The following is a 22813-nucleotide window of genomic DNA, read 5'->3' as shown; positions in this document are numbered from 1 at the left end:
CACGAAGGTGCCTCAAAGCCTGGGGCAGTCTTTGGGGTCACCTCTCGATTGCGAGAGTATTACTGACACTATCTCATCTGCACAAGCCAATTCATCGCTGTCCTGTTCTCCCAGTTTGTTTCATCCAACAGAACATTTGATTTTGGGGCGCGCTCCCCAAAAATGACAGTCTGCACTTCACGATAAGGAAGAATCATTCCACCTCCATCCTTACTGCTGGCAGCATTTACATGCATTTTTGCATGCCTGCTAAGCCCCTGTGCTTTCCATCAGCTGCTTACTAACATTTTATTTCCAGGAATTAATTCCCATACTGATGTTTCATAACCATTAGAGTAGCTTTCAGATTTAGTAACAGGGAAGTGGAAAAGTAGCTTTCCTTTCGATCATCTCTACCTACTGGTAGGAAGAAACCCCCCTCCCGCATATCCACTCACAAAATAAAGTCAGTTTAGGATGATGCTGAATGAGTTTACGACTCTTGAACAATGCTCTTCAATTCTATACTGCCACTTAGCAGAAACAGCTGTTTTAATAAGAGCTTACATCTTTAGCTGGCTAATGCAATAAGAAAATTAAACAGGACAACATGGAGACTAATCCAGCCGGGGCGGGGGAAAGCCATTTAGTATTCCCAAGCACTGGAACAAGCCATTTAGTCTCCGCGTGCACGCAGCCCGCACAGGCGTTAACGCTCCACAACTGCGTTCCGCTCATGCAAGGGTTTGCCAGGATCTGTTTACACGATCCACTTTTCCCTGCTAAAGGCATGAAAGAAAGTACTCTGCAGAGAACGTAAGAGGCAACACGGCCTCTTCCCAGCTTTTTGCAACTTTTCCTGCGAACTGAGCAAACAAAATGAATTCAGAAATATCAGTGCTGCTCCCGAAATGTATTAACAATGAGAGTGAGGGCTGCTGAAAGAGAAAGGGGGGACTGAAAGTATTAACAAAAGCCCACAGCACACTGGCTGTGGCTAAAGCTAGAGCCTGAAAGACTTCTTTGTCTTTCTGGTCAATGCAAGCCTATTCAACAGCCCGATATATAGCAGAAAGAAAGTGAGGGTGGGAGGAAGAAGAGTCCTGTCTCTTTAGGGGACGTCTCCTCAGCTGCCAAGCTGCGAGGCAGAGAGAGAGGGGACTCTCGCATGAACACAGAGCTGCTTTCCAAGCGGCCCGTAACCCAGGCATTGTCTATTAACAAATGCCGACTGAAAGGACATGCTCTGCTCGCGCCCAACCTTCCTCGACCAAGGGACACACACTCCAGGGACTGGACATCTAGTTCCCAAAGAGCCTCCAAGTGCAATATAAATAGTAATCTATAGAAAATAAACCCCCTATTTCTGAAAGTCCGCTTGCTTTTCTGCAATCCCTTCCTCCTAACAATGAGCTATTGTTCCACTCCTGGTACTGAGGAAATGTTTGTGTTCCTTCTCCGGGTCCTTTACATATAGAGACCTGCTCCTCATTTCGAGATAATTACCCAATGCGCTACAAAGCATGCAAGTCTCTCACAGTTTGAAAGAAAATAAATTTAATGTTGATTTCACCAAACAAAACCCACATCCCCTTCCTCATTTTCTTAATGTTAGCATAAGAACTCAGCAGAGCTCCATAGCTAACCAAAATACCTAGAGAAAGTCAAAGGAGGGTCCCAGTTGATACTGGCGTGCCATTTAACATAGACACACGCGGCCACCAGTTTGAAAGACAGAGCAATGAAGGCAAGCGCTATCTCAATGGGACTGACACTTGCTGGGAGATATTTCTTCTCCCAGGTGTTGAAATAGGGGTACACACAAGCTCCTCACCTCGGCCCCGCAGCCACAAGCACTAGGAGCGCGTTCCCACACATCCACAAGGCTGGACCCTTCACGTGGTTTAAGACATGCCCATCATGTACCTTCTTGCAATCTGGACGTTCCAAGGAACAACAATACTCTGCTGTAAAAACCAAGCGTGGCAAACATGTGTGTGTCTAGGCTTGCTCCTCTTCTCCCCCGAACCAGGCACTCGGTGCTCGTTGACTGCTGGCGCCTATGGCCAAGGAGCAAGGTTTGAACCCTCCCTGCTTCTGAAGTCTTGACCACTGAGAAGCCAAGATTTTGATGCTGGCAGGACTGCTGCAAAGAGGTTTCTGCAGCAAGCCTCACACATAACCATACAAAGGAAACACTTAAATGAGAAAAAACAAACAACAAAGTGCGTATTTCCACCTCCGTAACATTTATTCTTCTAACCATAGGATGCAAGGGGACAGCATGGCAACCGCCAAATGAACCTACTCTAGAAGAGGGAGCTCTCACATGCTTCACCCGCAGGATGCAGAGGCTCGCGCAAAGGAAACCTGAGCGCGCAGGCTCCATTTTCCCACAGCAGCCTCACTTCAGATAACCACACGAAAGACAAAGCTGGTAAAATCCCATCTTCTTGCACCACCAAACACGCTAACCCATACCGCTGCGTTTGAGCACTTCACTTCTGGGGACTCCGCATCTATTTTTGAAGTTGGCCGAGGGGCAAGAAATTTCTTTATAAAAAGAAGCAAACTAATTTATTTGCCTTAAAAACAAGGGCTTCTTAACTGCAATCACAGCCATAACTTCTGCAAGAACAGCTTGTAAAGATAAAAAACTTTCTTCCCCCTGTGTCGTAGCTGAACTAAAAGTGAGTAAAACCCCACCGTAACCACAGTTTTAATTAAATTTGATTGATAGCCCATTACATAAGTATGCACAAAGCCACAGCTCGTACAGGAGCTATTTCCTTTCAGGTTTTTCGATACAGAAAGGACTCCCATTCTTAACATTAAGATAAAGATCTTTGTAGAAGTGCTGATCTGTTGCTTCACTGGAAAACAGTGGAAGGTCTCGTTAAAAATAGCCAGCTGTCCAAAAAGTTCCTGTTCTTCAGGCATCCCGCACGCCTCCGCAGAGAGAATCCACTCGAAGGGACCACGCACGCAGCCCCGCTGCAGACGGAGCCGTACCCGACCGTACACCTCGCAGCACAAAGGGGCATTTGAAACATACACACACACACGCTCCCGCCGCTCTCCCCTCCCCGAGCGCAGGAATATTTTTTGCCTCCTTTGTTTCTTCGCAGGTGGGGAAAAGCAATGTCAAGCAGGCGGCTCATAAAGCGGGGAAAAGGAACTTAAAAAACAAAGCCCTCTTGCACTGCAAACAGCAAAGTATCTGCGGCCACTGCCGAAGTGGGATTTCACTGCATGCTCTTGTATCACCTCTTTTTTCCCCCCTGTAGCCAGGGTGCTACATGCTCTCGGGTCCAACTGTCCAATTACTGAAACACCCTCAAAGAAGGCGAGAAAGAACAAAAAAAAAAAAAAGGAGAAAGACCAACAAAAGAAAGTTACCAGGCATAAATTCAGGTAATTCTTTGTGCGCTCGTAACTCTAGCGAAGGCAGCAGCTGTTACAATCTACAAGCTCGAAATCAAACTCTAAAGAAACGTGGAAATAGAGAAGAAACAAAGCAGCACGGTCCATGAAACACTATTTTTGATTGGCAATGACTTGGGCTTCAATTTGCAGCTCTGCCATTACAAGGCAGGTATATTGATAGGAAACTGTCTTTCACCTTCCTGACTATAAGTTAACATTGATGATTAAGAACAAAACATAGCAGTGTAAGTTTTATTTATTTATATTCCTGAACACAGCACGCATCAAGCAGCAACTTAAACAAAAACCCTTTATTCCAAAGCTTTCATGTTACCACCATAGATAGGAGAACATCAGTAATGTCTGCATGAAAGTACACTGTTTTCAGGTAAATCAAGATGTAAATATTTGTTCTACTTAATTCTGCTTTGTACAGTCCAGAAGGACTGATCAAAGATAACACGCATTTTGAGATGCAATTATGAAACGCCAGCATTTAGAAATCAAACAATCTATAATAGAAGTTACTCAATAAAACAACTAATGGCGGGGAAATAAAAGCAGAAGTTCTCACATACGCTATTACACGGTACATGAGAGCGATGAGTTGCTGCTTATCCCTTAATATTCACGTAGAAAAAAATTAAGACCTAAGAAAAGCCAGACAAAGAAGCTCATTAAGTTTATTGAGGCCAGTAAGAAAGCTCCAAGCGTAGCTGCCACAGACCAGGTAGATTTAAGTCCCAGCTGCTGGGCGCTCTGCCGCTTTCAGCATGAACACTGCAGCCTCGACACCCCAGCGTATAAATAGGCTTTAAGGGACAAGGAACCTGACCGAAAGATGTGTCAACCAAACCAGCCTCTTCAAAGTAGTGTCGGTAAAGGTTTCCTGTTTTTATGTTCCTTGCTGTTACTGAGCCATACACTGCAAAGGGGATGACGTACATTTTTGGTATAGAGATTGTAATCAATTCACCGACTTCAATGCAATCACGTTTCGCAGCTGCCTGAGTTAGCTCTGAGATTGGGACGCTCTTAAAATTGTCCCGTCTCCTGGCAAAACAACCTCATGAACGCTTTCTCCCACAGGCAGGGAAACGAGAGCCTGCCCTCTGACCCTCCCTGCTTCTAAAGTTTACAACGCATAGCACTGCAGGCCTCTCGTGTGGGTTGTCTCTCATGGGCAACTTCACACCAGCGACACTCCTACACTGTGGATCCGCTCACCTAACGACCCAGACACCAAAACCTATGAGCGGACATCACGGACACAGCACAGACAAGCCCTGCCTGGGAATAATGCACAAAAAAGTCACAATTCCAGCTTACACTTAAATAACTCCTTGCTTGAAGGCACCATGAGATGCACTCCATGCAAGCTTTGGCCTTTTTCTGCCCACATCGACAAAGGTTTAAGGGGAAGTTGATATTACTACCGGACATGACCAAAATTACAATACTGTGAAGCGCTTGCCAGGTACGTGGCCTGCTGATTTTCATTTTTTGGCCAATCACTTTTCAGTCCATGAAAGACTGTTTTGTTGCAGTTTCCCTGTTCTTAGGGGGAATTTAGCAAATCACGTGCTCTGATTCTCTCTGCAGAGTCAGGGCATGCCAAGAAAGTAAGGAAGCCCCTTTAAAACAATCCAGATTCATTCACCTCCCACGCAAGCAACCCCGCTTTCCTCCACTCCATCCCTTTCCAGTCAGGTTTTTCTTGGACAACGGTGAATGGCAAACAGCCTCAGCAATATATAAACTGTGCTGCTCCTCCAGAACAGCCCCTGAGCATACAGTTAACCTGGTAAAAGCCTTCACGCTGCTGATCTTAAAACTGTTTGATTTCTTGTAATTCACCAACAGACTCTTTTCAAAAGATGCCTGGATTCGGGAGCCCCATATCAAGCGTAGTTTCCGCATCTCATAGTTCCTCCTGGTCCACAGCTATTGCTTAGGCTTTAATCCAGGTAAAACCCACGATTTTCCTGAGCTGAAGACAGAAAGGTACCGCAAAGGAACAGTTTTGTTCTCGCCTTTAGGCAAGAGAAAGCACACAGCCACACACGAGCTACAACATACATCCTTTGCAAGACAGCAAGGGATGGCTTCCCAGTGCTCAGCAGCAAGAGCTAAGGTCTCGATTTCCACAAATAATGTTCCCCTTGAGGCACTCAGCTAAGTTTCCCCTTGAGCCAGCACGTGTGAAAAGCTCTGGACCTCACGCAACGATACTGGTGTCGAAGAGGGCAGTCCCAAGAGGTACGCTGATGCTCAGCAAGCTCTCGCGAGGATTTGGACAGCAAGCTTCCTGTGCTTTGAGGACAGCAGCAAGTCTCCGGGCTTGCAACACCGCGCCATCAGGCCTGCAAGCACGAAAGCCTTTCTGACGCTGCAATAACTAAAGCACCTGCTGAGGCATATTCCGAAGGTATGAAATACTTGTACCTTTTTCCTGCAAGACATCCAAAGAGCTGAAAGGCGATTAAGTGTTCAGCGACTCACCAGGCTCCCTCCCAACACAATTCCAAATATTTCTTGAATACTAAAGGAGCTGAAGTCCCGCCATCAATACCACCACGATGTTCCTATGTACGTATTTGAGCTGTATTTTGCGTAACAACCCTCAGTGCAGCACTGGAATTCCTTTGCTCCGAATTGCCAAGTTTTGGCACGACGCTTTTAATACCGGATGTGTTAATGGGACGAAGCAGCAAGCACAAAACTGGAGAAGATCCACTCTGTCAAACAGCATTTCCATCTGTCTGCCTTCAGAGCAACGGTACAGACAACTTGGGGAGTGGCACATACCGATCCCCATCTAAAAATAACCAGATTACAGGAGTGACAGTCAATTCTAACTCCATTATTCAAATCTTGATTAAATCTAACGTGGAGTATATTTCTTAATCGACCCATCTCAAGTGACTACTTGAAGGTTAATCTCTCAAAGCCTTTTTTCAGGGTAGAGAAGGTTCTCCTATAGCCTTAGCACACCAAGGAGCAGGTAGAACGTGAAAATGGTTATCCACAAAGCTTGTTCTTTCCAAAAATATTTGGCAAAGCGCTGGATTTTTTTTGGTCTGTTTCATATAAACATGATGTAAAACAAAGTTAAAACGAAAGTCTCAAAATGCCCTTCAGCATCTAAAAGTGAACCAAGCTCAGAGGGGAGAAAGTATCTTGAACAAGGCATTTCTCAGCATGGTGCAGCAAGAAAAAAGTCCTTTGGATACTGTTAACCACTTTTTTTTTTTATTATTTTCAATTACCTACAACAGAAGGGGAAAAAAATCCATTACCCAAAAGAGGGAGAGATATCTTAACACCACTTTCTTCAACAAAGTTCTTCTAGGCCAGCCTCTGGCTACCAAGCATTTCATAAGTGTTAAAAAAAACCCTGTGTTTACGTAAGAAACAGTTCAGCAGGGGAATGGTATGCCAGCTCCCAAGACGCCCCCAAGCACGCACATTAGAGGTGACTCTGCACGCTGCACATCTCCCTCCAGAGAGGATGAATGCAAAGGCGCTGCCAAAAAGCCACTCCAGCTGCTGCTCGCCGAAGACATTTCTGCCCCAGCTGATAACCACCACGGCCAGAGCTAACCACACCCCCTCGGTTTTGTCAGTTTAAAACCCACCCAATTCCTCCCTAACCAGCTTTGGTAAAGTGATCCTTGTTTAAAGCATTTAAAGCTGGAAGTGAACAGAGGGGTTGGGAGAAGAAGAGATGGGCTGGGAAAATCTCCTGGGTTGCTTTATCAAGCGAGGCCACCAAGCAAGCTAATTACAGCCATCGCCTGGGAAGAGGGAAGGTGCTCGTCCCCGACAGGCAGTGGTTCAGAGTGGCCAGAAGCATCGCTCCCAGCAGCCGCAGGAGTCTTCAGGGCAAAGAAATTACGTCATTCAAGAAAGTAAGATGGAAAGGGCGGGGGGGGAAAGCAGGAATCTTTAATAGGAGATAAGCATTCAGAGAGGAGCATCACATCCACAAAAGCCCTGAGCTGTGGCCAAGGAAGAGCTGGGTTACATGGGCAAACTTGATGCGAGCCAGAACGCGTGACGATTGTTGTATTTTCCTTCATCACATTTTGGTTCGAAGAGGGGGAATAATAGTAGTACTCTTACACTGAACGGCTGCTATACGAGACTAAGACTAAGCAAATGTCTTGGTAAATGCTGTAAAAATATACAAAGCAGGGCTGCACACAAGCCGGCTTGACGGGGATCACAAGGAGCAATCAGGAGGAGACAGCCACGGGAGAGCGAAGTTTTGATCTCCTGTTTGGCCAAGTGACACATACCAGCCCACTCCTTTCTGGAGTTACTTTGGCTTTTGGTCTATTCCAAAACTAACAGGCACGGTTCTTCGGCTGTCCTCCAGACCTTTGGTTGCACGTGATGCCTGCGCACACATCTAGTTGGGCAGAAAAAACTAGAATTTTTAATAAAATGCCACAGAAGCGATAGCAGAGCTAAGGCCATACCCATCTCCTACCTTCCACATTCTGTAACACAACTGCTGGTATAACATTTATTGTAAAATACTTCTGTATTTTGATCATTGCGCTTAAAACAATTCACACCACAATATCCAAAACACACAGTATCTCCCACAAACTTCATCACACTTCAAAGAAAACAAATATCCCCAAATTTAGCATACTTCTGTCCCCTGATTAACAGCTGAAACAGCAGTTTCTGGCCCGATACCAGCTGCGTGCACGCTCGCTCCGACCTGCTCAGCCACTGCTCGCGTGCTGCTTTGGGGTGACCTGATAAACACCCTTCGGGGTCTGGCATGCGAAGCGCGGAGCCGCTGTCGGCGCGCCTGGGGAGGAGAGTTCACACTGGGCGACACACAGAGCTAGCGGAGTAACTCCTCTTCCTCCTATGCCCAGTGGCCTCACCAGCAAGCGAAGACTGGGATTGTTTGCTTTGTGGGTTTGTTGGGTTTTTTCCTTCAGAACAGTTACTTAACTCACACGCAGAGTTATTTCTACACTGAGTTTATACTGCAAACACATAATCAGTTAAAAGTCCAAACAGAGAAAGCGGAGGGGGCCAGCTGACATCACTGAAAAGGCGCACAGATGAAGGCAGACCAGGAGGAAACCCACCTCATCACAGAGAAAGGTTACCAAGCTTTTACTCCGCCTTTGTTCAGCTTACGCCTGGAACAAACTTCCGCGTGGGTATTACAGTCTGCCTTCTCTCATACTGAATTCCTACAGTACAACCTTACATCTCCAGCTTCCCTTTAGCACCAGCAATTATCTGCATCTGGGGGCATGTTGTTACAAGACTGGGGGAAAAAAGTTCCCAATGCAGACAGAAGAACTACAGCGCTCATTTGTGGCAATTTTCACCCAAGAGTCTAAATTTGTGTAATGTACTAAAAACCAACTTACTTATTTTTATCTTCCTATGCATGCCATTAACACAGAAATCCCCCAGCCCACTTACCTCAAGCTTTGTACCCTAAAACCACAAATAAAACCACTATAGCTTACAAGGCTACAACCCACACACGCCTCTTCCCTACAGGGACAGCCGCTGCTTGCATCCCTCGGGGTTTGGGACCCTACAACAGCAACCATCTATTTCCAAGCCAGGCTTTCCATCTGTACAATAAGCATGAATACCAAACAGCCTGGTAGTTTACTGTCTCATTCACTCAGCTACATTTCCTACCGCGTCTCTAATACTTCATGCTGTGACTTCATGGGAAAATGTAATGCTCCGCTGGTCAATCTGTCAAGAAACATCCCGGTGACAGCGGTGTTGTCACCCAGACTGATGGCACTTCCATCAGCCGTGCAACAGATTCTAGAAGCGTGCTTCTCTAGAGTGGCAATGCTCATTTCAACCCCCAGTTTTGTAACGCCTTGCGATCCCCCCCCCCCGCCCATAACCTTTATTTCAGCTGTTTATCAAAATGAAATGAAATTGTAAGTACCCTCTTGCCACATGTGGCGCTTACAACATCTCCTGAGTTAAAAATCCATGTCGTATAAAACGAAACCCTGAGAAAGCAGGCATCCAGGGAAGACAGCGTGATGCATCTCACGCCGCTGCAGAAACCCCGTGGTTTACAGGCTGGACGGGAGCTCTGGGTCTCCTTGGTCTAATCCTCCACACGTTCCAGTTTTCCTCATAAGGACTCTCAGCTGCATACTTTACACACACCTCTACAGGGTACTCAGAGAAAAAGTAATAGCAACAATATATTTATCCCAGCTGAGCCTAAAGACAAGCAGTAAATCAGCCTCAGAGCATTTTTTATTTAAAGAAACGCTGGTTTTACTTCCATTAGCTCTGCCTGTTGAATTCAGGCCATGAACACAGAGGTAAAACACTGAGGGAAGGCTGCAACTGCTGCACGTGGTCATCGAGGAAGACTTCCAAGCACGCATCCCTCTCCTTCTTGCGCAAAGCGGCCTCTGAAGTAACGCTACACAGCTGAACCAACACAGAAGTAGAAGTCGGTGAAGATTTACCTGATGTGCTATCCTGGATGGGAAAGAAAGGTGAATTCCAGGACTTGTCCCTGCCTTCTGCTTGTTCAGGACTGTCTGCATCGACGGGACACTCCGAGCACCGCAGCAGGCAGGACCGCTCCTTTCCTGATTAGCATAAAACCCCTATTTTGCCGATTTCCAACTGCACAGAAACAGCAGTATTACTGCACCCGTAGCAGGTCTTCAAAGATTATGAACTTCTGAACAAGCACCTATGAACATTACCAACCACTTGGCTTTCATCATCACCATGGCAATGAGTGACATCACCCATTAAGACAAGAAAAAGGGTGCACCGAGGACCGCACTGGTTACCAGCGATAGTTCGGCAGCCTTTTATCAGATTAACCATAATCAAGACAAACACTAAGATACGGGGGCGGGGGGGGGGGGAGGAAGAGAAGACTAAGAAAAGGATTTGCTCCAGTACAAAAGCACTGAATTTGGTCTCAAACACTGGCATTTTGCTACACGTCAGAACAGGAATCAACCAAACCACATTGTAAGTTATCCCTAGTGCAGGGCATCTCAAATATTATTTGGGGCTGCAGTGCAAGCAGCCTGCACATACACAATTATATGGTTCGCCAGCTGACTCGTCAAAACGCATTTCCACTTTTCACTTTGCAATTCAGAGACACTTCTGACCCACCTGCAGCAAGCGGGGATGCTACAGGTCTTTTATGTCCCCTATTCGTAAGGAAAAACACCACGTTAAGTGCGACACAATGAAAACGAAGACGGAGCTAGACCACAAGAAGAAACAACCCAAGCCTGACAAATAAACTCTCCTCCTTTGCGAAAGTATTTTCAGCCTTCTCCTCCCAGAGGCAGAAGTCCAGCAGGCTTCTCCAAGATCGTCCAAACGCTGGGTGACCTTCTCGCATTTTAGATCAACCAGCAAGACCTCAAATTCCCTGACGGAGCCCAAGAGTTATCCCTGCTTCCAACACTTCCCAGCTTGGCTGCAATCCTCCCCCAACAAACTCCTTTCAAACAGCAGGACCGACCTCCGTTGCCAACTGAGAAACAGCTCTCCACCCCTCTTCGGTTCTCTCCCGCTCCCTTGTTTTATTGCTGTGCTCCAGTTTCTTTCTACACGCCCTTCACATGTTGATTAATACTCATCTCAGATGATCAGATGTCTAGTAATTCAGGCTTTTACACCACTCCACACCATAATTCCCATTAAGGCACACACATTTTACTAGAAAGCTTTTTGCTGACTGTTCCCACTCCTGACATCCAGGCCATTCAATAAGACATTCTGGACAGAGGTCCCAGCTATAAAATTCACATGTTCTTCAGCTGCCAGAATGGGAATTTGGTGACAGTGCAATTCATTCATTTATTTAATGATCTTAATGTCAGCCTGAGTGGATAAAGTGTGCTTTGGCTTCAGCAAGGAGCGATGGGGAGCGTGCCAAGTGCCGGCAACAATTGTTTCGGTGAATGCCTGCAATACTGGCTACCGCGGCCGCAGACAGAGCAACACAACAAAGGTTTTTCAGGGGGAAACGGGGATCATTTCAAGTCAAACTTGGTGCACAACCTCAGAACCAAATATTTAAACATAAAGTAGTTTATTTGTGCAGATGAATTTTTTTCTAATTAAAAAAAGTGGTTCAGAATGTAATCAATACAATTAAGCTGAACAGCCTAAGCTCATCGAAAATTACACTTCGTGATATTTGCATATCAACAAAAATTTTTGTTTTGTTTGAAGAGACAGACATAAAAGCACTTTGAAATCTACTTTAAAACACAACGCTGAAGCAAAACACAAAACCCGAGCTGCACGTACAGGGTGACAGCTGAATTAGTTGCATTTTGCAAGTCTAGAATAAAAATGCAGAGCCCAGAAAAGCGAAGTATTTGAAGATAGAATGTCCAGAAACTAGTATTTATATCTGCGTAGGCACTGGTGAGAAAGGGTGCCACAAACTGAAGCTACCTTTATATTCTGCAGTGAGTCGAACTCAGAAGATGCCTCACCAGCTCAAGAAATAGAACATCCAAAAGAGCTTTCTACAGCAACTTCGCCAGGCTAAAACCGGGCATAAATCACCACCTGCTGAAATCCTTTCCCACCGTACTCCGGAGCATGAGATGTACCATGAATTTCACATTAAAAGTTACAACAAACATGTTTTAATTTTTTTTTTTATTTCAGTTCTTGACTCACCCCCAAATAAGTGGTATCCACCCTCAGCTATAGGACCCTGCCGAGTTCCCTTCCAATTTATCTACGATACAGATATTGAGTCCGTCCAATTCACCAGCTGCATGCTGCAAAACAAAGTGGCTGGTCTCAAGCCTAAAGCACCCTGTACATACAAGAATTCAAAACTCCTGTAACGCTTTCAGACCACGTTATGCTCTGAATTTCCATTGGGCTTGATGGTTCTGTACAAGATCTTGTGGTAGCCCAAGGACAGAAGGGCTGGGTCTCACCAGTTAGTAGGAACACACTTTTTTTTACAGATGTGTCCTTTCTTCAGGATGTTAGGAGCCTTTCAAAGACAGCGGCTGACTACAAAACCAAAGTTGTAAGTAGTAACCCTAAAAATCTTTCCCTTTGATGCTTATAGGAAGAGTCTCCTGCTTAGCCTGAAAAGACCGAAGACTTCTGTCGTTTTTGCTTTACAGTGAAAGAATAAAATAAACCCAGAGAAATGCCGGTTGCAAGGTACGGTAACTTCTAAGACTTCTTAATAATGCATAAAAGAGAAAAATATCTTTTCCAGACCACCATTAGCACAGCCATAGCGTTAGTTCAAATGGATTTTCAAATGCCACACAGACACTGAAATCTGACTACTCTTAGTAATTCAGTAACTCACACACAGTCACCCTCACATGTAAATCAAACCAAAACACAAACAAATACGCAATCATCATCTGCCAACCCAAGAGAGAGAATCGTGCAATGTTTATTAGTTTCCACCTCCCAAAAGCTTTCCAAACTCAGGAAAATCTGCGTTAAGATCTTTAACTGCATTAACTCTTCCTTGCTCAGTGTTTCCACAGCATCAAAAGCAAACTCAAAGATGAGCAGCAAGATCTCTTTTCCTACCACTCTGAGGATGTACCACGTGAAGTCCACTCCCCTGGAAAGAGCAGGGATGGTCTTCGTGTTTGCGACTTTTACAGAGTTATTCCCGGGCAGATACTCTTACTCCAGAGCATGAGAGCCTCATTCCTGCCAAGTTCAACCACTCAGAAAGGAGCAGCTGCTCCGTGCATCTCAACAAGTCCTAACCCATTTCAACACTTCACTGATGGTTTTGGAGAACGCTACTGGTATCAGTCAAGGACTGAATGCTTTTCTTTCAAGATGCACGTCTTAGAAGCCACTTTGCTTTTCTTCAGGCATATTTAAAGCTCTAGAAATATTTTAACTCTCATCAAGATAAAGGATACACAAAGCTGTTACAATCAACAGCAGAAACGTATTATTTTTGGTAGCAGAATTGATTTCAATCTGATACAATCCCAGTGTGGGGAAACTCGTCCTTTTCTCTCCCCCTCAGACAACTACACAGCAAGCAAAGGTAAAAACAGTTCTTAAGGAACAATCAGAATAGGGAGCACATCACTTTCCTTTCAGGAAAGAACAAAAATGCTGTCCCATTAACCTAGTTACATGCCCAGCAGCAATTTGACTCAAGTCCCATCAGCAACAGCGTGCCATCACCTACTACGAAAAGAGAGAGCGCATTCTGGGACATCTTCCAAATGTATATAATAAAACATAAGAATAACATGTACTAGAAAAATTCACTAGCCTAAAAGCTTATTTTGCTCTCCTCCCTTTGATCCTTTTCTTTTGTAAAGAACCCATTCTATTTTCTTCTTCCAGCTGTTCCACATCATCATTTCCTATTCGGGAGGCAAAACGAAGTCCACAGTTTCGAAAGGAAAGCTGTACATAAGAGGTGTTCTTGGAATTGCCACCGAGTGTAAAACACAGCACTATGAGAAGTCACATCAACTACGTTCCCTTAATAAAAAAAGAAAAAAAAAAAAGAAAAATTAGTTCCCCTGGTTCCTCCAGACCACAGGGCACACGACCCCACCACCACCATCTTCATGCCCTGTATCAGTCGCCAGTTTTCTCTTCCCCATTCATTCCAGAAGAGCCTTTGCAATTGCTAGCAGACATATTCGAGTCACAGATAAAGTTTCCTACCAAAGAAATGCCTGTAAAACAGTGATATTACCCATCTGTAATTCCCCAGAGTAAAAATTCCAGCAACTCTAATCACATTAGCGGATTTACACACAACTGAACTTGACAGTTGACTAGCCCTGAAATTGCTGGATTAGGGAGAAAAGGAAAATATAGGTTACCTACGACTTCTGCAGAGAGATCGTCACTGCGAACTCTCACTATGAAACAAAAACGGAGCAAATGCACCAGCTCGACACCTCCCAACATTTGCTAACGCCATGAAAAAGCCTTTCAGCCCCAAGATGACGGACAAAACCTGCACACACAGATGAAAATCCTTCTACATCCCAACATCTAAAAAGGAAGTTCTTTGTTCCAAGTCTCCTGTTACTCTCTCACCTACTTCTCACCATAGATAAAAACACAAACTGTGTTCCAAAATCAGTACTGCCCGTTAAAGACGCATACATTTAAATGGCTCAGGTAACCTGCTCCCGCAGACTTCTGCCAGAGAACATACACAGTCATGTCCGCAGATATGAGGAGAAAATAAGCTATCTGAAATCAGTTTCTGGAAGAACAGTTTTGTCCAAGACATTTCACTACAAAAAAAAAAAATCTTACAAAGCTGGTGAAGTGACATATCTGCACTATAACATGATCAGCTTTTGTCCTTAAATGAATTAAAGCTATTTCTGCTTGAAAGAACGCTAAGATGTGCCAAGGCTGGGGAACATCAACAGGGGAGATGGCAGAGAGGTCTAAAAGCACTTAATTTTTTGGCAATACGCTTACAAACCCTGCCTGTTCCTCCCCTGCAGAAGAGCCACTACCACGGAGCGGCAGGGAAAGTCTCTGCGCTTTCCAAAGCTTCTCTCCTGCCGCATACCCTCCCAAGATGTACGATCTCCACGGCTGCAGACAATTCCAACATGGAAACAAATGCTTCTCAGGCAACACCGCTGCCCCTTCTTTCCCTTCATCCAGCTGCGGTTTCAGAAAATTCACTCCTGAACTCAAAAAAAAAAAAATCAGAGAGCAAGAAACACCTCTGATCTCGGCCCAGTTCCTCCCCTCCTTCCCACCTCTCGCCACTCCTTCCCTTTCACGACCGTAAGGTTCTGAACACCCTCCCTCATGAGCGGCCGCCACGGGCATCTGGAAGGGGATTTCCAACCGTGCTCATGTTTTAGCTCTGGTTGAATGTCAAAGCCGGAGCTGATCCACCCAAGGCGCAGGGAGACACAGCGCTTTACACAAAAAGCATGATCACGCTCTCCAAGATGACTTTTATGCCCAAGCAGCTTCCTGACGCCTGGGTCCTTATCATCAAAGTCATCGACAGGTAAACCCCAGAGAGCAGAGAGACACTGCATCACCTACTCTGGGAAAAAGCCACTTGTAACAGAAACGAGCAGTGAGGGAAGACGGCGTGGGCTCCAAACTCGCAGAGACCATGATCCTTCAGCGCACGCTGGAGACGTTCTCCTCGGAGAAATTCTTGGGCACTTTCCCCTCCAGCTCAACTCTGCTCACTAAGAGAAAATAGAAAACCTCATGCACCCAAATCCTCCTCAATGGTCTTAATTTAGGTAGAAGCTCACCAACGCAGGCCTACTCCAACGGCACCGCCTGGTCCGCACCCGAACACCGGGTAAGCGCTGCCAGAACCTCACCCCATTTCACACGCTGCCTCTTACATTCCTGAAAGCGATGCTGCACTTCTTGCCGTTCTCCCGGGCTTTTGGGAAGCCGTTGGCACCCAGAAGATGCCACCCAACAGAGCAGGAACCGGCACAGCGCTTTCTGAAAGGGACTACAGCAATTTGCTAAAGTCACTCCTTAAAACTAAAGCAGACACTCAATTACTGAGGCAATGTTAGCAAAAGCCACATTTCCACGTACAGCAACGATGTGCTTCACACAAAAATCCCCCCCAAAAGCTGACCCTTTCCCCTCTGCTTCTCAGAAACATAATTAAAGCAGGGGAAGAAAGATTTTAAACGACCGCCTGTTACAGCCCATCCTGAACCTGCCATGACTGCCCCACCGCAAAAACCTGGAAAATACTCATGTCCAGAGACACCCAACCCCACACCAAGACAGCTACAGTTGCACATTAACATCAAGTTTACCAGCGCCTGCACAGAGACCATCACCAGCCAGGAAGCTGAACTTCCTCCAAATACAAGGAAGTTTGGAAAAGAAAACAAAAACCTACTGCCACCAGCCCAGAGCCCGAGATGGCTCATCTGGCTCCAAGGTAAAGTGCTATCTTAACCCTGACGAGCCAGCAGACGCGCATTACCTGAGTTCAACATAAATCAATGTGTTTGTCCTTTACAGTGCAGTGTTTGCCCACGTCTGGGCTGGGGCTGTGAAGAAACTGGTGACCTAATCGTATCGATCCACAAAATTTGTTCACAGCATGGGGACTTTTTAAAGAGCGGCTTGTTATGACAAACACAAAAAATACTTTACTCTTAAGCGGGACCGTGAGGGAGAGGAAAGAAACATGAGTCAGAAGCACCATCAAGTTAGAAACACAGAGCTCTACAGCTTGCAGCCCAGAGGGCACCTTCATTATTTTATATTTTTACAGAAGAAGTCTTGCTACAGAACGACCAACTTCATCTGGAACTTCTTCCTCAGAGGCCATCTGAAAGCCAAGGCAAAGGTGGGCAGATGGGGATTTATTTTTTATTATATCCCTCTGCGTGTCGTTTCACAGTTACACCCTCCCTTGTCCATCCCTCCCAAATAAGGGTCAGAATCGAACTGGAGGATTTGTCCATTCTGACAACTTTTAAGCACAATTTCTGCCTGAAATCAGGTTTGACTGACTACTCACCACCACCAGAGCCACAAAATTATCCCCACTTACTTTTACACAGAAAATTTAACTCCCTGATGCCTTTGTGTTAAGGAAATTTCTCAAAGCTCTGTCTTGTCTTACAGCAGCTCCAATAACTTCTTGTTCAGCATGTAAAAGAGTGAAACTCCCACCAAAACACTTCTGTTCTTTATGGCCATCACTCTCCAGCTTTGCTTTCCTTCAATAAATATTTTTATAAAAAATCCCTTCTTCCCCCTGCATTTTTCTTTCCCCTTGCTCATGCCTTTCCACACAGGCGTGTGAAGGAAACAGCCCTTTTTCCTCTACAGTTCTCTCTCACCCAATTCTTTTTTTCAATTATACAGATAACCACTTAATTTCATGACATATCAAGTACTAAAACCACACGTATTTCCAAAGACACAAATTTCACCACACGGAGCCTGTTCTAGTTAAAAAGCCCAAGTCAGAGCTTCAGCCTACCTACTAACGTAGAATAATCCTTCCCATCAACAAATAAACCCTCGCACTGCCAGGAGAAGGAGACCTTGCAGCGCTCTGCTCGCTCCGAGTCGCCAGAAGAAACCTGCAACGATCTGCTGTGGGGCATCGTCGCCTCAACAGTTGTACCAAAACAGAAAAAAAAAAAAAGAAGCCAAACAGAGCTAAAAATAAAGCTGAACTCAGATGACCCTCCGCACTCCAGTACATCACAGATGAACTATGCTCCCCAAGCCTCACTTCTGCAGCAGCGCTTAGAAAAGGTAACGGCTTTTGTTTGCTACCTGGAAGCACATACAAGTTTTGGTGGAGGGAAAAAAACATCCAGGACACCTGACTACAGGTCACGGAAAAGGTATCAAGAACCCACTGTTTGTATATATTACAAGGACAGATTATTAGTTTAAAAGTTAAGGAGCGGTATCGGTCAAACACAGTATGTTTTCAAAACAGGCACAGCTATAAATAAAAATTAGACTGTATCATTTTAACCTCCCCAGCCTTGATAACGTCAACTTGTCATATCTACCTCATGCTTCCCTGGTCCTCGTTACCTCTTGCTCTGGGTGCCCAGTTGGGTCCCCACCGTGGGACACGCCGCCATGTCAGCTCCGGCTCCTTTAGGGTCTTGCCCATTCCTTCCAAGGCTTTTCATTTTTAGGCTGCACTCAGAGGTAAGCCGAAGCTTCATCCCGCACGTGTGCGAGGCATTTCGTGACAACACTCGCCAAAAGCAAGGGTGTCCTCCTGTCTTAGCTACAACGGCACGACCACTCTTGCAAACCACTACCAAGCTCGCCCTCAACAGCGTCGGTGAAGTAGTTAAGCCCCTCCACAGCGCTTCTAATGATTATTTGACGATAAAGTGCTTTACAAAGCCCAGCACACTCCTGATCCTAGACCCAGGCAAACTTCAGCCCTTCAGCTGTCAAGGCACCCAAGCATCACACTCCCCATGAAAAAAAGACCCTTTCCAGAGAAACCAGCACCTTGCTGGAAAGATGAGCCCAGCAGGAACCCTGTACGCGCGTGCCGGCCGGCGTGCCCACCGTAACGCTTGGCACATCGCTTGAAACTGAGCAAAAATTTCCCCTGAGCAACAGTTTCACTTACCACCACCCCGACGACTCCGTCACGACAGCACCTTCGCGTTTTTTTTCCTTAAGTAAAGCACGCACCAGGTTACAGAATAGCACAAAGCTAGCCAAAACCACCCAACGGAGAGCACATCCCTCCACAGCACTCTCTGAAATCTTCAGAGGTTTTTCACTTGACCCAAACAAATCAGTAACGTCAACAGTCTCATGATTTAGGCAACCTATTAGTGGTCATAGCAAGAATGATTCTTGCCGGAAGCTCGAGAAAACAATGGACCTAAACTGATTATAAAAGGACTCGATTTTCCCACCTCAAAAATGAAAGTGAGAGCAATAAGACGCTTATACCCAGGGAACACATTTCTTGAAGAGCGCAGGCATCACCGCACAGCTGAAACAGCCCTCAGCCAAAAAAACAACCACGCACCCTGCACTTCCACGTTAAAACCCAAGCCGCCGCTGATAAACAGCAAAACACACTCCTGACCGTCCCCTGGCTGCACGCCGCACCGTCCCCGGGTAACACAGCAAGGTGATATTTTGCTAAGTATGTTTTTAACTTCACGCTCCCCCCTAAAACTTCGGGGGGGGGGGGAGGGGGAAGAAGAGAAAAGCCAGTTTGCCAGGGGATGCTGTCCGACGCTGGAAACAAAACCTCGTCCAGGCAGGCTGGCCGGCCACCCCACTTTCCTGCTGATCCCTGCAGTATTTACCTCCTGACTTGGGGCCTAGTCACAGCACAGAACTGAAGACCTTTAAAAAACATTCGCAGCAACCGCCGGCCTCTCTTTGTAGCCGTGGCCCCTTCGGCGGTGGGATTCTGGGGTTTTTTTGGAGTGGGAGCCTTCTCCTCCCCGTCACGCGTGGCCTCGTGGGGAAAGCCGCCCAGCGCGACATTCCACCCTGAGATCTATTTCCACCGGCCAAGTAAGAAAATTTTTTTTAAAATTAAAAATTAATCGATAAATCACAGGAAAAATCGGCCCCGGCTGGACAAAACTGGGTTTAAATTAACCTGGAAAAAAACCCAACAAAACCAAAGCACTTACCTGGGCAGGACCGGAGGCGAAACTGAGGAGCAATTTATAATTAAAAGTTTACCCTTGGGGGTCACCACTGCTCTTGGGGGGGGGGAGGGGGGGAAGGGGGCTGTGGGACCCCCTGCCTTCCCGGGGGGATGGGGATGAACCCCCAAACCAGCCCGTTAGCAGAGGAGGGGGTGAGGCACCCCCTTTCCCCACACCACCCCGGCAGGTGCAGCCCCTCCTTTGAGGGGGGGGCGCATCCACACACACACACACACACACACAGAGAAAGGAGCGCGGAGCCCCCAACCGCCACCCCCTCCCCACAGCCCCCCCTCCGGGACCCTCGGCCCCCCCCCTCCCCGGCCCCGCTCGCAGTGGGGAAGGGGGTGTCTCCCCCCGACCCCCCCCGGGGCAAAGGATACTGCTGGGGCGGCTGGGGCGGCAAGGCCCTGATGTTGGGGTGAGGCGCCGGCGCCGCCGCCGGGTGAGGGGGAGCCGGGGGGGGAGGCGGCCCCGCCGCCGCTGCCGCCGCCGCCGCCGCCCCGCTCCCGGGGCCGGTCCCCGCCGCCGCCGCCGCGCCGGGTTTCAAAGCCGCCTTCTGCGGTAAACTCATCGCCAAGCGGAGCCACCACCCCCCGGCGGGGAGCGGGGCCGGGGCCGGGGGGGAGCCGGGGAGCGGGCCGGGGGCCGGTGCGGCGGCCGGGGCAGCGCGGCGGGCCGGCACCGGCGCCGGTCTCCGTGACAACGCGCCTCCCGGAGGGCTCGGCGCGGGGAGGGGACGGGAGAGGGGCCGGCGGGGAGGGGAGGGGGGGAGGCGGCTCAGGCCGCGCTGCTCATGAGCCGCCGGCGGCGGGGGGTCTCGGTCCCCCTCCCCGGGGGCAGCGGAGCCCTTCGCGGTGGCGGCTCTCGGGCGATGCCGGCGGATTTTCCTCACTGAAGTAGCGGAGCATCAAACATGGCGCTGCGGCCGCCTCCAGCAGTCCGGCAGGACGGACGCTCGGGCGCCTTCGGGCCGCTCCGGAGCCGCTCGGCCCACCGGCGCTCGGCAACCTTCGGCTCTTTCCGGAGCCGCTCGTTGGCGAGCGGCGTTCGGGAAACCTCGGCTTCTTCCGGAGACCTTCGCGGACGCACGCGTCCTCCTCCCCGTGTTTCCCCCCTCCCTCCGCGCTCAGACCGGCACCTCCCGTGACCCCCGCGCTCGGGAAACTTCGGCTCTTTCCGGAGCCGGAGAGCGTGGGGGAGTTCGGGAAGCTTCGGGCGGGCTCGGAGGCGGGATTCCCGCCCAGGCGGAAGGTGCTCGGGGCTCTTCGGTTCCTCTCGGGACTCTTCGGAGACTCTCGGGAGCGGCGAAGCCGCGGCTTCGGGCACTTTCGGCTCGCCCCGGAGAGACTTCGGCAACGCTCGGCTGTGAGGGAAGGGTCCGCCGGCCCTCGCAGCACCCCCCCGAGGGCGCGGGGCTTTCCCCCTGCCCAAAAACTCACCCCCAAGCCCCGTTACCGGCCTTACAGTCCCCAGCCGCACCCCGTGCTCCTGGGGCGGCTGGCAGGGGCAGCCCCGCAGCCCCTCATGAGGCGGTGCGAGGACTGGTAGCCCGGAGCGTGACATGGCGGCTGAGGGAGGCCCAGCAGCCCCTGAGGGAGCCCAGCTCTGGCGATGGGGACTGGCGCGGGAAGGGCCCCGGGGCCCGCCCTGCGGGCAACATGAGCCTTCCTCACACCCCAGCACCACTGCCTTCGCCCCCCCAAGGGTTGCCACCCTGCCACCATCCTCAGCATTTCACAGCCAGGCTGCAGCACCCTCCTTGCAACCACCACCGGGCTGATCTTGGCAGGGGCGAAGGCGGTTTGTGCTGTCTTGGGTAGATAAAAGGGACCTCAGAGCAGATCCAAGCAGCCACTGGGTTGCCCTGACTTGTCCTGCCCCGCCACTGGCTCCCGAGGGCTCATTCCAGCCGCTGGTTCCTGCCACGCCGCACGTCCCAGGGAAGCGCTCCCAGCACCTTCGCTGCACCGGCGGGGATCGTCGCCCCATGTCACCCAGCCGCTCAAGCTGCCACAGTGGCCTCCAGCGAGAGCAGCTGTGCCACTAGAACAGCGTCTTACTAAGGTGCTATCTACAGGGTACGGCCACACCAAGCAAGTCCCCTGTGTAGTCCCAGAAGATCTTAGGGCAGCCGGTGGCAGAGGGAGGAGGACGAGCAGGCTATTTAGTTTCCCGTTCTGTGCTTTTCACTCTGCACTGGGGTAAGGGAAATGCCTCGGATGAGGTGAGCTCGCATCTACCTCACACTGCTTGTGGGAGATGGGGTGAAATGGAAAACTATGAGATTTTTTTTTTGAGGGGAAAAAAGCCCAACCCAGCCACACCAGTCTGTAAAGAAGTCCCGAATGGGGATTATTTCCATCAGCAGCCAGGAGCAAATATTTAGAGTGGGCTCAGGGTATTTCTCTTCTGAGCCAGTTTTCCTCTGCAGCCTACCGCCTGCCAGATCGACTGCTGATTCCCCACCAGGAAAACTAAAGACTGATGAGAGAAATGAGAATGACCTCAAAGAAAGGCCAAGTACTCCCCCACTCCCCAAAAATAGGAGAAAACAGGAGGAACTTTTATCATGGTAGGGGGTTTGCCCGAGGACCGATAGATCTCCAGACATCCTGGAGAGCTGCTGTGCTCACAGCGCATCTCTCTTGGCTGCAGCCTGCTGGGAGGATGGATCCCCCTCCACATCTTGTGAAGACTTCGCTGTAATAATTTTGAGGGTGCAGGTAAAGCTGTGTGGTCTGGGGGGGGTCGCTGCCCAGCGCCATTCCATCAGCTGCCTCCCAGGCGCGGGGCTCCTCCAGGTGCACCCCTTCACACGGAAGGAAATTCGTACCAAAAGCAAATTGACATCTATGGCTCCCTCTGTTCTGCAGAAATAGCTGCCTGTAAACACAGCTGTGAAAGCCTCCTAGCACGAGTATCTTTAGATATATCACTTCTTCTTACTGTTTAGAAAGGAAAAAAAACCTGCATTTTCACCATATTGTCTGCTGAAGCTCCCAAACTGTGCTAGCCGTGCAAAGGAGCCAGGCTCCTGGCTCTGGCTTAAAGCTCCTCCAGAATCTATGCCTCCCCTAGCCATCTTTTTTTATATTTTTTTTTCTTTTTTCCTCCTAAGAGGAAAAAGCAGACAGGTCTCTCTTCCATACCACCCCACATAGGACGATTTGGCCAATGAAGCCTGCAGATTTGGTGAGCCTGAGCAAGTGCCA

The 22813-nt window shown here is 48.4% G+C and overlaps 1 protein-coding gene across 12 annotated transcripts in view; it reads right to left on the bottom strand.

The window, feature by feature from the left end:
• Positions 1-20503, bottom strand: part of EIF4G3 (eukaryotic translation initiation factor 4 gamma 3) — a 152259-nt gene extending 131756 nt beyond the window's left edge. For 10 of the 12 annotated variants that reach the window (XM_075114075.1, XM_075114081.1, XM_075114076.1 and 7 more), the window contains exon 1: positions 19982-20309. In XM_075114075.1, the coding sequence (XP_074970176.1) occupies positions 19982-20172 (191 nt within the window). In that variant the 5' untranslated portion in view covers positions 20173-20309. Of the gene's footprint in view, positions 1-19981 lie in introns of all 12 variants that reach the window. The other 2 variants (XR_012663736.1, XM_075114085.1) reach the window with 2 other exon arrangements.
• Between the last annotated feature and the right edge of the window lie 2310 nt (positions 20504-22813).

This window comes from Phalacrocorax aristotelis, chromosome 19, assembly GCF_949628215.1.
Source record: "Phalacrocorax aristotelis chromosome 19, bGulAri2.1, whole genome shotgun sequence".
NCBI classification, from domain to species: Eukaryota; Metazoa; Chordata; class Aves; order Suliformes; family Phalacrocoracidae; genus Phalacrocorax; species Phalacrocorax aristotelis.
The sequence above is the reverse complement of the archived record's forward strand: the minus strand, read 5'-3'. Positions and strand labels throughout refer to the sequence as shown.